Source organism: Malaclemys terrapin, chromosome 2 (assembly GCF_027887155.1).
Source record: "Malaclemys terrapin pileata isolate rMalTer1 chromosome 2, rMalTer1.hap1, whole genome shotgun sequence".
In the NCBI taxonomy this organism is placed as follows: domain Eukaryota; kingdom Metazoa; phylum Chordata; order Testudines; family Emydidae; genus Malaclemys; species Malaclemys terrapin.
In genome coordinates, this window is record NC_071506.1 from 24135492 (window position 1) to 24150964 (window position 15473).

General features: G+C 41.1%; 1 protein-coding gene across 2 annotated transcripts in view; it reads right to left on the reverse strand.

Moving 5' to 3' along the window:
• Positions 1-15473, reverse strand: part of COL14A1 (collagen type XIV alpha 1 chain) — a 165668-nt gene that overhangs the window by 27216 nt on the left and 122979 nt on the right. For both annotated transcript variants that reach the window (XM_054019187.1, XM_054019188.1), the window contains exons 37-40: positions 13406-13459; positions 12658-12753; positions 4176-4229; positions 2311-2364 (exon numbers count right to left, since the gene is read on the reverse strand). In XM_054019187.1, coding sequence (XP_053875162.1) covers positions 2311-2364; positions 4176-4229; positions 12658-12753; positions 13406-13459 — 258 coding nt within the window. The remainder of the gene's footprint in view (positions 1-2310; positions 2365-4175; positions 4230-12657; positions 12754-13405; positions 13460-15473) is intronic.

Consider the following 15473-nt stretch of genomic DNA (forward strand, 5'->3'; position numbering starts at 1 on the left):
ACTTCCTGAGAAATATTGAACATGCTTAACTGAAGAACAATCTAGTTCATTTCCTCAAGAGCAGGAGAAACTAAACACAGGAAAGAATTATGATCAGTATTTAAAACTGAGAATTTATTTAACTTCCTACCCTTATTATAAACCACCCTGGGGCTATCTCCAGAATAAGAGTTACATGCCTTTCCCCTCACTTAATCAAAGCCTTTGTCTGTCATCCTTTTTTCTCAAAAATATCCTACTGTGACTACACTATCACTTCAGCTCCCAAGTGGTAGCACCAGTTTAAAAACTGCTGTCTGACACACAAGGGATTGAACTGGGCACCTCTGGAGCCAAATGTATAAGCAGCTACAGCTTGAGATAAAATGGCAAAGCTGTCTAAGTGGGGCTGTAGCAGCCTCATATCTCTAGGGATTGGGCACAGAAGAGAACCTGTAACACATTCACTAGTGGGTTACACAGACAAGTCACTGGAGGCCACTAGCATTTTTAGCACCATGTCACCTAGACTTGCTCTGAACAAGGCTAGACAAAATGGTGACAAAACACCAGTGGTCACGGAAGTCTTATACACTAGTGCTCTCCCCAGTACCCTAATTGCAGCTGAACCAGTTGTAGCAACAGTAAGGGGGAGGGGGAGGGGGAAGGCCAAAGCAGACATAGCCAAAGGGAAGGGGCTAAGAGAAGCTACAAGATGGTGAGGTATTAGAAAAACAGAGAGGTATGTAGTATACAACGTAGGAAAAGGCATACACTTAGAATAAGATTGAAAAGAGGGCAGTTGATATGAAGTCTGATTGTCTAACATAATAGAGCAACATTTCTGATCTCATATGTTTGACTCGTAATTTAGTTGTAAACTTGGAAACTTAGTTCAAAATGTTGATTTCGATCCGAACATAACTCAGCACAAATCTTACTCTTTAAAATTCTCTCCTTTTTTTCTTAATTTCAGAGGGAAACCATCTTTTACCCCAAACACTATACTGACTTCAGTGGAACTACTCACAGGCTTAAAGTTAAATGTGCTTAAGGAAACTATAAGTCCAATTTAACTATGTACTTGACCTGTCCATTGTACTGAATTATTAATAATCAGGTAGGGATTCTTTTGCAATACCTGGATTCAGTGTACCTAGCAGTATGAAACAAAAGACTGATCAGCTGCTGCTTTATAAGTCTAACTTATAGAGGTTTCCAAAGACACAGGTGAAAGTACCTAGAGGTTTAAACAAATAAGTTAATACTAAGATCCATATCTTGGTTGCTAGCCAGAATGTAAATATCCCTCAGTCTACCACAAGCAGAAGAAAGTTGATCACATCTTTCTATTATTATGTAGTTCATTCTTAGTTTAACAGCGTTCACCTACTCTTTTACCCATGTTTCACTTTTAAACATTTATAGAAAATAATGTACTGCCAGATTAAGAGTATTGGACACAGAAGACCTCTATTTGTACCAAACAAATACATCAGAAATAGTACAGGCTTCCTTATTGTTATTCCAAAATTTTTCAACCTGTTCTGGAGGGCAATAAAGTATCTCAATTCTGTTCCTTGCTTCTCTCTTGAGACAACCAACAAAGGTGCTAGTTAGTGCCAGCTGTAATCATGGTAGTGTTTGTGACATGGACACCTATGTACTAGATTGCTGTGTGACTGGACTGACTGTAAATTAAACTAATAACAATTTTGATTCCCCCACAGTACTGGCACCAGTGCACAAGAACTATCAGGTATAAATCTAAAACTATTATATAAATAGACCCTTATTATTATTATCATTATTTACCAAGCCCAGCAACAGCAATTCCAGACCCCAGGGCAGAATAGTCAATGGGATCCCTAAAAAGGGATGGCTGAAGTTTACGACACTACTTTTTATCCTATTGATAACACATTAGAACCCACTGTACATAAGTTGTGGCGTTGCTTGATGTAGTTAACTTTTTTTTCCAGTTACAGCACCAGTTTCAATTTTTTCCAGTTAAACAAATTGTGAGCCTAAATATAAGATGTAGAATTTGTTATTTTGAATTATATATTTAAATTAAATAAATACAGTATGGAATGAACTTGGAAAAAGTCCAGCGGAGGGCAACGAAAACGATTAGGGGGCTGGGACACATGACTTATGAGGAGAGGCTGAGGGACCTGGGCTTATTTAGTTTGCAGAAGAGAAGAGTGAGGGGGCACATTTCAATATAGTCGTTTGCCCTCCGTACACTTCCCAGGTCTCACCTGTCCTAGGGCCATCGCTGATGGAATGGAAATGCTTCAAATGAAAAATCTGTTTGTTTCACCTTACCCTTTGACCTTGAGTTCCATCCCGTCCCGGTGATCCTGATGCTCCTGGGACACCCTATGAATGATAAGGGGGCAAAAGATCAGAGTGGCAGCAACCCCTACACAGTATAGTGCAACCCCTTTATCTGACATGACATCAAAAGCCCTGGGATAAACGGGGCTTCAGATACTCCACAGGGTGACTCATGGTAGGGCCATATCTATGATTCAGGTAAGGTGGAGCTTCAGCGAAATAAACAGGACTTATTAATATGCACATGCAATTAACCTTTTCAGTTTTAATATATTATTTAAAAGCAAATAATGTCTACAGATGCCACCACTGCATCACTCCAGTTTTATACCAGTGTAACTCCATTGAGGTAAATCAGATCCTTAAACTAAATCACTATTTCCATCTCTCTCTCTCTCCATTTTTGTAAAGGGATGAGTTACCATATTGTCTGAACTCAGTGCAGTAATAGCAAAGGGGGAAACCCTTGATCAAGCATCCAGCCCAAATAAATGAGCGATGCCTGGCAGAGTTCCACAGAGTTCAGATGAAAGCCTCCCTCTCCTCCAACTGGCTGCTGAGAGGCATTGGCATTGATCCCGGACCTTACTGCAGCCACAGGCATACAAAACGATCCAGAAGGCCGGAGAGATTGATTTATGAGGAAAGATTATGAGAGCTAAGTATCTAGCAGGGCTAGAAATTGGGGAACCTGGTAACAGCCAACAAATATCTGAAGTGTGTAAACATCAAGGAGGGAAAGGATTTATCTTGGTTGGTTGGTACAAGAGATTATAACCAGGAATAATATGATAAACTAAGAAATGAAAAATTGAAGCTACATATCAGGAAAATTGACTTCAATAAGAGCTGAGGGCGCTCAGCAACCCTCAGCATCTTGCAAGATGGTCATAGAACATAAGAACAGCCATACTGGGTCAGACCAAGGGTCCATCTGGCCCAGTATCCTGTCTCCTGAGAGTGGCCAATGCCACGTACCCCAGAGGGAATCGAAAGAACAGATAACCATTCCCTGTTGCTCATTTCCAGCTTCTGGCAAACAGAGGCTAGGGACAACATCCCTGCCCATCCTAGCTAATAACCACTGATGGACCTATCCTCTATGAATTTATCTAACTCTTTTTTGAGCCCTATTAAAGTCTTGGCCTTCACAACATCTTCTGGTAAAGAGTTCCACAGGTTGACTGTGTGTTGTGTGAAGAAATACTTCCTTTTGTTTGTTTTAAGCCTGCTGCCTATTAATTTCATTTGGTGACCCCTAGTTCTTGTGTTATGAGAAGGAGTAAATAACACTTCCTTATTTAGTTTCTCCACACCAGTCATGATTTTATAGACCGCAATCATATCCCCCCTTAGTTGTCTCTTTTCCAAGCTGAAAAGTCCCAATCTTATTAATCTCTCCTCATACAGAAGTCGAGAAAAATTGAGTGCCTGATTTTTAAATGGCAATTAAAAGAGCCTCCCTTACTAATCATTACAACTGTAATATTACAGGTTCCCATGAGGATAGGTATATATCCACCTACCAGAGTTCTGCATATCAGGTAGTCAGATAGCTACTTGCTCACAGTTGCTCTCACAAAATTGCACCTCGGATTACTTGTGGATACAAAAGGAGAGGCTGGCTCTTCAAAGTCAGGCCCTAAGTGATTTGCCCATGGACACACAACAAATCAGTGACAGGGCCACAATCAGATCTCAGAGGTTACTGATTCTAAATCCCTTGCAGGTTCAGTTACACCACAGTCCCCCTCAATATCTTTGAATATCTGCTCTGCCCAACACAAGGATGGCAATTCCACATTCAAATAGATCTACTAAATGATACGTTAAAGCAATAATATAGGGTATACCTGCTGACCAGGGAGACCACGATCACCCTTCTCTCCTTTTTCACCTGGTGTCCCCTGGAGATCAATAATCACACACAGTTAAACACATAAATTGCTGCTTGCCTCCTATTTTCAATTGTTCTTTTCAAAACAATGTAAAAAAGATTAACCACAGATTAATTTTTCCTACTTAAGAATATCCAAAAATTGTATCTGCAGTACTGGTTTGCAAAAATGTAAATTAAATCTTTAGAGATATGGAAAATAAAGAAAAGGAAACTCTGATTCAAAAATTACTGTTAAATTACATGACAAAGCGATAACCTTTAACAAAATGGAAACTAGGGCTGTCAAACCATTAAAAAAATTAATCACAATTAATCATGTGATTTAAAAAATTAATCGCGATTCATTGCACAATTATTCGCACTGTTAAACAATAGAATGCCATTTATTTAAATATTTTTTGATGTTTTCTACATTTTCAAATATATTGATTTCAATTACAACACAACACAAAGAGTACGGGGCTCACTTTATTTTTTATTACAAATATTTTGTTGTAAAAAAGAAAAAACAATAGTACTTTTCAATTCACCTCATACAAGAACTGTAGTGCAATCTCTTTATCATGAAAGTTGAACTTATAAATGTACAATTATGTACAAAAAATTACTGCATTCAAAAATAAAAATGTAAAACTTTAGAGCCTACAAGTCTACTCAGTCCTATTTCTTGTTCAGCCAATCACTCAGACAAACACGTTTGTTTAAATTTGCAGGAGATAATGCTGCCCACTTATAGTTTACATCACCTGAACGTGAGAACAGGCGTTCGCATGGCATTGTTGTAGCCGGCGTTGCAAGATATTTACGTGCCAGATGTGCAGATTCATATGTCCCTTCATGCTTCAACCATCATTCCAGAGGACATGTCCATGCTGATGATGGGTTCTGCTCGATAACGATCCAAAGTAGTGCAGAGATGATGAGTAAACATGCATCGGTGGGTCAGATGCCACTAGCAGATGGTCGATTTTCTTTTTTAGTGGTTTGGGTTCCATAGTTTCCGCATCAGAGTGTTGCTCTTTTAAGACTTCTGAAAGCATGCTCCACACCTCATCTCTCTCAGATTTTGGAAGGCACTTCAGATTCTTAAATCTTGGGCTGAGTGCTGCAGTTATCTTTAGAAATCTCACATTGGTACCTTCTTTTCATTTTGTCAGATCTGTAGTGAAAGTGCTCTTAAAACGAACAACATGTGCTGGTCATCATCCGAGACTGCTGTAACATGAAATATATGGCAGAATGCAGGTAAAACAGTGCAGAAGAAGTACTATTCTCCCCCCAAGGAGCTCAGTCAAAATGTAATTAACAAATTATTTTTTTAATGAACGTCATCAGCATGGAAGCATGTTCTCTGGAATGGTGGCCGAAGCATGAAGGGGCATACGAATGTTTAGCATATCTGGCATGTAAATATCTTGCAATGCCGGCTACAAACGTGTCATGTGAATGCCTGTTCTCACTTTCAGGTGACGTTGTAAATAAGAAGCCAGTAGCATTATCTCCTGTAAATGTAAACAAATGTGAACAAGAAGTATGACTAAGTGGACTTGTAGGCTTTAGATAGTTTTAAATTGTTATTTTTTTTAGTGCAGTTACGTAACAAAAAAAAATCTATATTTGAAAGTTGCACTTTCATGATAAAGAGATTGCATTATGGTACTTGTATGAGGTGAATTGAAAAATACTTTTTCATTTGTTTATCATTTTTAAAGTGCAAATATTTGCAATAAAAATAATAATATAACATGAGCATTGTACACTTTATATACCGTGTTGTAATTGAAATCAATATATTTGAAAATGTAGAGAAACATCGAAAAATATTTAATAAATTTCAATTGGTATTCTATTGTTTAACAGTGCAATTAAAATGATTAATTTTTTTTTAGTTAATTGCATGTGTTAACTATGATTAATTGAGAGCCCTAGTGGAAACACATTCTTTTCCTTGTGAGCGAATTTGCTTCTCTTTGACACTCAGGGAAATGTCCTATAAAGATTACATCAACAGAGTTCTATAGAAATTAAACAGGTTTCTATAGAATATACATGATTAATAACCAAGAATATCCTCTCTCTAGGATGTTTTTAACCAGTCAATAAAATTCCACAGCAGGAATATAATTCTCTATTAAATTCTATAGAAAGGATTGGAAATAATTCCTACAGCCCATATATTCTTGATTATATTCTCTGCTAAAATAATCAAGGATATAATAATAATCCTGGGAGAATTCTGTGCCAAAAATTTAAAAATTCTGGACACATTTTGAAATTCTGCAAAATTCTGCATATTTTGTTAAAATAACACAATATAATCACACCAGTTTCAATTATTTTGGTAATTTATTTCAAAATACCCGTCAGTAAGTATGTCTGTAACAACACAGACAAAAAAAAAAGATTCACAAAATGTTTTTTGACAAGTAGATTCCTTACTAGGCATATTAATACAGAATTCTGAGTAATAATTCATTTAAACTACAGCACAGAACCATATTTCCTGCACCTCTCAGAAGAAGTGCAAAGGCTTGGGGGAGTCAGGGATAATGGAGGAGCTGAGGGAGAGTGAAGTAATTGCTGGGAAATAGCCTAGGTATGAACTTGAAGGGTTATTGGGTATGGGTGGGAAAAGTATGGAACAAGTTATTTTAGGGGGCGGGGAGGGATTTTAGGGAGCATGCCCCATGCAGATCCTGGCTGACCCCTAGCCTCTCAGTCAGGCACATCAGTGCCTGTGCCCATGTGTCCCTATATCCCCATCTGTCCTTGCACCCCCCCTGTCCACGTGTCCCTGCACCCCCACTCAGACACCCACTCCTCCCATCCCCATGTGGCCCTGCACCCCTGCCTGTCCCCATGTGTCCATGCACCCCTCCCCTGTCCCCATGTGTCTCTGTGCCCCCCTCAGCCACCTCCTGTCCCCATGTGGCCCTACACCCCTCCCCCCATCTCCATGTGTCCCTGCACCCCCTCAGTGAGCCCCCACCCTTCATCTCCATGTATTCCTGCATCCCGTCCCCATGTGTCTCTATGCCCCCACTCAGCCATCCCCCCCCTGTAGCTCTGCACCCCCTCACCATGGCCCTGTGCCTTCTCAGCCAGCCCCCCCCCATCTCCATGTGTCTCTTCACACCCTGTCTCCATGTGTCTTTGTCCCCCACTCAGCCATCCCTCTTCCCCTGTAGCTCTGCATCCCCTCCACCCACGTGGCCCTGCACCTCCCTCCCCCCTGTGGCCCAGCACCTCCACTCCCATTCAACCATGCCCCAGTCTGTCCTCGCCCACTGGCCCTTATGAGACCCTGTCTGACCCCCAAGCAGACCCACGCAGTCTGTCTCCCCATATCCCTTATCTCCTGACTTGGCCCAACAGGTGCTGTGAAGTAGGCAGGCTCTTTCTCTTCCCTATCATAGTTGGGGCTTACCAGGAGCAGCTGCTGTGTTCTAGTGCCACAGCGCCCTTTGGTGGGCAAAATGTGGAACAGCAGAAGTTATGCTCCTGACAGAACAAGGAGCAATGGTCTCAAGTTGCAGTGGGGGAGGTTTAGGTTGGATATTAGGAAAAACTTTTTCACTAGGAGGGTGGTGAAGAACTGGATTAGGTTACGTAGGGAGGTGGTGGAATCTCCTTCCTTAGAGGTTTTTAAGGTCAGGCTTGACAAAGCCCTGGCTGGGATGATTTAGTTGGGGGTTGGTCCTGCTTTGAGCAGGGGGTTGGACTAGGTGACCTCCTGAGGTCCCTCCCAACCCTGATATTCTATGATTCTATGATTTTCTGTTGGGAGCTGCTGCTCTGTTCTATCCCCACAGCACCCTCTGGTGGACAAAAGGTAGAATTGCAGCAACTTTTCAGCAGAAGCTATTTTCTGCCACAAAAAAAAAAAAAAAAGAATTATAAATATGTGGGGCACATGAAATATGCCAATGTCCCCAAGTAGTCAGGCATGGGTGTGGCAGGCTTTTTCCTTTTCAGGCGCTCCCCTTTTTATGGCCACTTCGTGCACCCCTTTCAGGGTATACGTAGGGGGTCCAACAACAGGGTAGATTTCTGGATTAGGTAAGGGATTGGCTTCCCCTTAATTTGGGGCCTCATGGTTCAGACCTTCTACCTTCAGGGATATCCCTCAGCTAGATTCCCCATTCCAGGGAGAGGCTTCTATAGCTGTCCCCTCCTTAGGGGCTGGTAGGGGACCCTCTCCAATGGGTCTCTACCCTTCACGGCATCACAGATCCCTTCTTTGCTGGCTTGGCAAGGTCATTACAGCCAGGGTTCAGGCTCCTGCTGTGCTCTTTCCCAGGAGCTCAGAGGCCACCTCGGCTGTTTGCAAGCTACTGAGCTACTCTGCTCCCCTGTAAGCTCCTCCTCTAGCCCGTGCAAGCTTTGCAGGTGCAGTGGGGAAGAACATCTGGGCCCAAAGCAATTCTTTAGTCCCTTCCCTTCCAGTGTGGGGTTTGTACAGCCCATGACAAGGTGTTAAGAATAATTTCTATTGAAACCTGTTTAATTATGTTACTGCTATTGAATCCGATAGGTTGGTTAAAAAATTCTGTAGAAAGAATATTGTACTCTATTAAATTGGTTTAGATTTTTCTACAAGGAAAAGGTGCTGGGTTGATAGTCCTCAAGGCCTGTGTATATCCATCCACATGACAATTACACTGGTCTACAATTTTTGAGAAGTTGTCTGCTTCAGAGATAAAATGTTCTATTTATTATGTATTTTGATGTGCTGAATTCAAATATGACAATTAAAACAACTGATTGGCTACTGTTTCTAAGATATTTAAGATATGTATATTGTGTAGATAGTAGAGTTTTAATCATAAATTGTAAACCTAGGTCTTTTCATGTGTTTATGGTTGCTTTACATGATAATATTTCACCTGTCCTGTTTATGTAACACTTTAAAAATCAGCAAAAGGGTTATATAAATAAAATTTATTATGAAACAAAAGGCAAAAAACTATTCTGTACATAGTTTAGTCCTATTCAGTATCTACTCAGCGCTTCTTGGCTTGTCTCTTGTATTCATTAAATGGAGCATCTTTTGTCACTGTCCAGCAATAGTCTGCAAGCATTGATGGGCTCCATTTGCCCTGATAGCGTTTCTCCATTGTTGCAATGTCCTGGTGAAATCGCTCGCCGTGCTCGTCGCTCACTGCTCTGCAGTTCGGTGGAAAAAAATCTAGATGAGAGTGCAAAAAATGTATCTTTAGTGACATGTTGCAACCAAGGCTTTTCTATGCCTTGAGGAGGTTTTCCACCAACAACCTGTAGTTGTCTGCCTTCTTGTTTCCAAGAAAATTTATTGCCACTAACTGGAAGGCTTTCCATGCCGTCTTTTCCTTGCCACACAGTGCATGGTCAAATGCATCATCTCGAAGAAGTTCACAAATCTGAGGACCAACAAAGACACCTTCCTTTATCTTAGCTTCACTTAACCTTGGAAATTTTCCATGGAGGTACTTGAAAGCTGCTTGTGTTTTGTCAAAGGCCTTGACAAAGTTCTTCATCAGACCCAGCTTGATGTGTAAGGATGGTAACAAAATCTTCCTTGATTCAACAAGTGGTAGATGCTGAACACTTTTCCTCCCAGGCTCCAATGACTGTCGGAATGGCCAATCTTTCTTGATGTAGTGGGAATCTCTTGCACGACTATCCCATTCGCAGAGAAGACAGCAGTACTTTGTGTATCCAGTCTGCAGACCAAGCAAGAGAGCAACAACCTTCAAATCGCCACAAAGCTGCCACAGATGTTGGTCATAGTTTATGCACCTCAAAAGTTGTTTCATGTTGTCATAGGTTTCCTTCATATGGACTGCATGACCAACTGGAATTGATGGCAAAACATTGCCATTATACAGTAAAACAGCTTTAAGACTTGTCTTCGATGAATCAATGAACAGTCTCCACTCATCTGGATCGTGAACAATGTTGAGGGCTGCTATCACACCATCGATGTTGTTGCAGGCTACAAGATCACCTTCCATGAAGAAGAATGGGACAAGATCCTTTTGACGGTCACGGAACATGGAAACCCTAACATCACCTGCCAGGAGATTCCACTGCTGTAGTCTGGAGCCCAACAGCTCTGCCTTACTCTTGGGTAGTTCCAAATCCCTGACAAGGTCATTCAGTTCACCTTGTGTTATGAGGTGTGGTTCAGAGGAGGAGGATGGGAGAAAATGTGGGTCCTGTGACATTGATGGTTCAGGACCAGAAGTTTCATCCTCTTCCTCTTCCTCGTCTGACTCAAGTGAGAATGATTCTGGTGCATCAGGAACTGGCAGTCCTTCTCCATGGGGTACTGGGCATATAGCTGATGTAATGTTTGGATAATGCACAGTCCACTTTTTCTTCTTTGACACAGTTTTCCCAACTGGAGGCACCATGCAGAAGTAACAATTGCTGGTATGATCTGTTGGTTCTCTCCAAATCATTGGCACTGCTAAAGGCATAGATTTCCTTTTCCTGTTCAACCACTGGCGAAGATTTGTTGCACAAGTGTTGCAGCATATGTGTGGGGCCCACCTCTTGTCCTGATCTCCAATTTTGCAGCCAAAATAAACGTGATAGGCTTTCTTAACCATAGTGGTTATACTGCGCTTTTGTGATGCAAAAGTCACTTCACCACAAACATAGCAGAAGTTATCTGCACTGTTCACACAAGTACGAGGCATCTCTGCTCACTTTGGCTAAACAGAAATGTGTCCCTTTGCAAAATCAAACACTGACAAATAGGAGGGCACAACACTGTATGATTTCTAGAGCTGATACAGGGCAATTTGTTCAGCAGAGTGATGCAAGCTTCGTTATGATTGCATCATCCATGACTTCTAGGAATAACATGATGCAATTCATATCATGTATGACGCAATACCAGCTTCAGATTGCATCATTCATTGTTTGGCCTAAAAAGCAAGTACTGTCCAAACCCAGTCATAGATTTATTCATAGATCCAGTCAAAGATGTATTTTAGTCGTTTCTGGTTTAAATTGAGATCCCTTTCCTTTATAACTCACTTATCCTCCGCCATTCCCAAGTCAAGGGTCGTATATACTGACCCAATAGCATATCTTGAAAACTAGAGCCAATCAACAATTTTAAGCATCATTTTCGTTCTCAGTGACCCAGAATTAGTAACGTTTGACTATATTTATTTCAGAAGCATTTTGGCTGTAGAGCAGTGTTATTAGTATATATTATCATACATTATTATATATTATCTATTTTTTAAGTAGATGTGCAGAATTCAATATTTTTATAATTTTGACAGATAATATTGATGTTTAATTTTAAGCATTTTTTGCTATTTAAATTTTTACAGTTGCACAAAATTATGGGTTTTAAGCTGCTTTTATTAAATTTTTATCAATTTAAATTGTTCACAGTTGCAGGAAATGATCAGAGGGCCAGACAATTGAGAGGTCAAACAATCATCATCATCTGATGACAGTCAATGCTGAAATTCAAAAAGTTAAATCTTTTATAACCATTAAAACACAAATTGCCAGCATCACACGTCAAAATATAGGCAGTAAATATCCTTAAATCAAACTCTAATGAGTTCTCCAGCAGCATTTTTCTCACCTTGCCAGTCTGTAAATTTCAGTTATTATGGATGGAAATATTATTTCATCAGTTTGCATGTGTACAGCAACATTTACTGATGCTTATTAATAAAAATCTAATCCTTCCAAGCCTATTTATAAGACAGCATGAGCATTGGTAGTGTAGGTTTTTTGCACTGCAGATTTGTCTCAACATTGGTATTGAGAAACCAGCCCTAAAACAGTATTTCTGGCTCTATGCCTATCATTCACTCCCTGGCCTCTCCGATGCGGCTGCCAACAAGTGTACCAGTTAGTGCCAGTTAATTTAGGTGATGGAGGGGTTTTGGTATGTGAACATCTCTCCACTAGGAACTGCACTGATTTTCTGTGACTTTGATGATCTCAAACAAAAAAATACTATGTTTTAAGTGTTCCTGCCACACACTCCAGCTCACAGCATTTTTTAAAACTTTTATCTAGATTTGGGTCTGACCCAAAAACCCATGGTGCAAACTCTCTTGAGGTTTAGTGAACACCAGATCCATATACATATCTGAATGTTGGAGCTGCCTCCTATTCCTATCACAGGTTAAACCCAAATCCATGATCCAGACACCTCAGACTTTGGTGAAGTTCAGATCTGGATTAGATGACTGTCATTAGATGATGATGATTGTCTGACCTCACCATTGTCTGGCCCTCGGACAATTTCCTGCAACTGTGAAAAATTTAAATTGATAAACATTGAATAAAGGCAGCTTAAAACGTTGCAGCTCAGTCCTAGCTCTAGTTTTATCTAACCTTTTGGTACAACCTAATGTATGGGTTCTGGCTAACTCCTGTGACAAAATTAAGACCACAGTTCATTTAGGACTTACTGGAAGCCCTTGAATAGAAAGTCCACTTGGCCCTTGGGGTCCTGGATGCCCTTGGGGTCCTGGAGCACCAGCTTCACCACGAGGTCCATCTAGGCCCTATGACACCAATAGGGAAAACATAAAGGCCATAAGTTTAACTCCTACTGTACATAAGAAGGGAGCGTCTGTGTGCAGAATTAAATACCAATAGATTCAACAGCACCTAAAATATGAGTTAACATGCTGACAGGACAATAAGGCTCCTATTTACAAAGGTCTTATTCCTTTAGGCATGCAAAAAGCCACAGATATATGCTGACAGCCAGGGCCGGCTTTAGGACGTGTGGGGCCCGATTCAAAAGAGCTGCCGCCGAAATGCCACCGAAGATAGCGGCGGCAATTTGGCAGCAGCTCAATCGGTTGCCGCTGTTTCCGGCGGCACTTCGGCGGAGGGTGCGGGGCCCCTCTTCCAGATGCTGCGAGGCCCTCTTAGGCGCGGGGCCCGATTCCCGGGAATTGGGGGAATCGCCCTAAAGCCGGCCCTGCTGACAGCAGCAGCACTATGCATTTTACTGCCCCTCACCCAGAAACAAACATGATGTGTAGCCAGTATGATCCAGGATCTCCAACAAACATCAATGGCATTTGGCTACCCCTTTCTTCAGGAACATCACAATCTAGATTTAAGCTCATTCGAGAAAAAAATATCTAGATTTAAACACAAACAGACAAAAGCCAAAAAAAGGGTGCCACAGTGGTGGCAGATTACCTTTGGACCTTGATCACCACGATGACCCTTTGGGCCTCTGACACCTGGACCACCCTGTAAAGTACATGATTAGTATTAGCAGAAAAGTAAATCCTACAAAAAACAAACACTTCTTTCTTATTCCTGACTGATATAGATTATTCTATTCTATTCTTGTAGGCCTCAATTCAGGAAAGCAACCCTACTCAGGGAACTAACTAGGTGTGTGCTTAAGTCCTACGAATTCACTGGGGCTTAACCATATGCTAAATAACAGTCCTATGTAGGGATGGACTTGAGCTCAGGAAAGTACTTAAACCCATACCAATGCACTAGCCTATAATGCACTAGCATCAAAATATTGCTGCAGGCAGTGACCCGGCTGGATACACAGGTAAGCTTTTTTTCTTATTGTTAAAATGTTCTCTACATCTGCTCTTTCCAATATCATCACACTGTTAAAGACTGACTTTCCAATGACTCTAATAAAATTTTTGTTATGAGACCCATTGTGTTTGCTATGGTTTAATTTCAGAGCCATCCAATTTCTCGCTCCCCATTTCTCCTTTTTTACTTTCTTCACTGATGCCTGAATCTTTTAATCATTCGTTAACCAACTGCAACCTAAACCTTCTTTTGTTAACAGTATCGTATGGGACACTGGAATTGTGCATTTCTGCCTCGAATACGATGTGTCTTGCCCTCCTGGATGATTTTAATGAAATGTTTATTTTTAAGTTTTTATATACTTTTAATAAAATATTCACTGATTGTCTCCCTCTACCCCACCCTTGGGATAATGTTTATCTTCTTAGAGTGTGAGCATTTCAGGGCCTGGCCTATCTCTGTGTTTGTAAAAAATCTAGTACAGAGGTAGGCAATCTATGGCACGTGTGCCGAAGGCAGCACACAAGCTGATTTTCAATGGCACTCACACTGCCCATGTCCTGACCACCGGTCCGGGAGGCTCTGCATTTTAATTTAATTTTAAATGAAGCTTCTTAAGCATTTTAAAAACCTTATTTACTTTACATACAATTGTTTAGTTATATATTATAGACTTATAGAAAGAAACCTTCTAAAAAGTTAAAATGTATTACTGGCACGTGGAACCTTAAATTAGAGTGAATAAATGAAGACTCGGCACACCAGTTCTGAAAGGTTGCCGACCCCTGTTCTAGTACAATTAGACATCGTTCCTCCCCAGGGTGTGGGGAGGTGCTACAAAATATCAAATTGCTAATAAAACAATATAGCAAATGGGACTACTAAGAAGATATTGGTTTCTGAACCAAGCCATTCTAATATTTACTTTGAGGGGCAAGAAATCAATGTTCTTTGATACACAAAGTCAATATATGTATCATTACATATAAAAATTATATTACAGATATGTTAAGGTTGCAAAATCAAGCACTCAGATTAAGAAATGCCAGAATTCAAGCTGTTCGTGCAACTTTACTTTAACTTCCTTGTGTGTATACACCATAAATATCTTTAATTACATGATCACATACACCTCTACCCCGATATAACGCTGTCCTCGGGAGCCAAAAAATCTTACCGCAGTATAGGCGAAACCGCATTATATCAAACTTGCTTTGATCCGCCGTAGTGCGCAGCCCCCCCCCCCCCCCCCCCCGGAGCACTGCTTTACCGCGTTATATCTGAATTCATGTTATATCAGGTCACGTTGTATCAGGGTAGAGGTGTACTATTTTCCTATCCCCATCCTCCTTTGCTCCAAGTCTCCCCAGTTCCACTCCTTCATCAGGTCCACATCCCAGTCCCCGCCCTTCCACCTCCTCCCTGGCTCCTCATCCCAATCCTGTCCAGCTACTTGCTGCTGTCCCCCTCTCTAACCAGGCTGGCATCTCACAACCTGCCTTTCCATCAGGCTGCCTTCTCCTCCATGCTGTTTAGGCACCAGCCAGTAAGACATTGAAAGCACAGGAGAGAGAGAGTCTCTGCTCTCAGTTTCTGTACCCAGTGCCACAGTGGCTTCCAGAAGGAGCAATTGCACGGATAATCCTGGTCAGCCCCTGAAGCCTGGGGATGGGGCATACTCAGCTCAGATGGAATCTTCAGA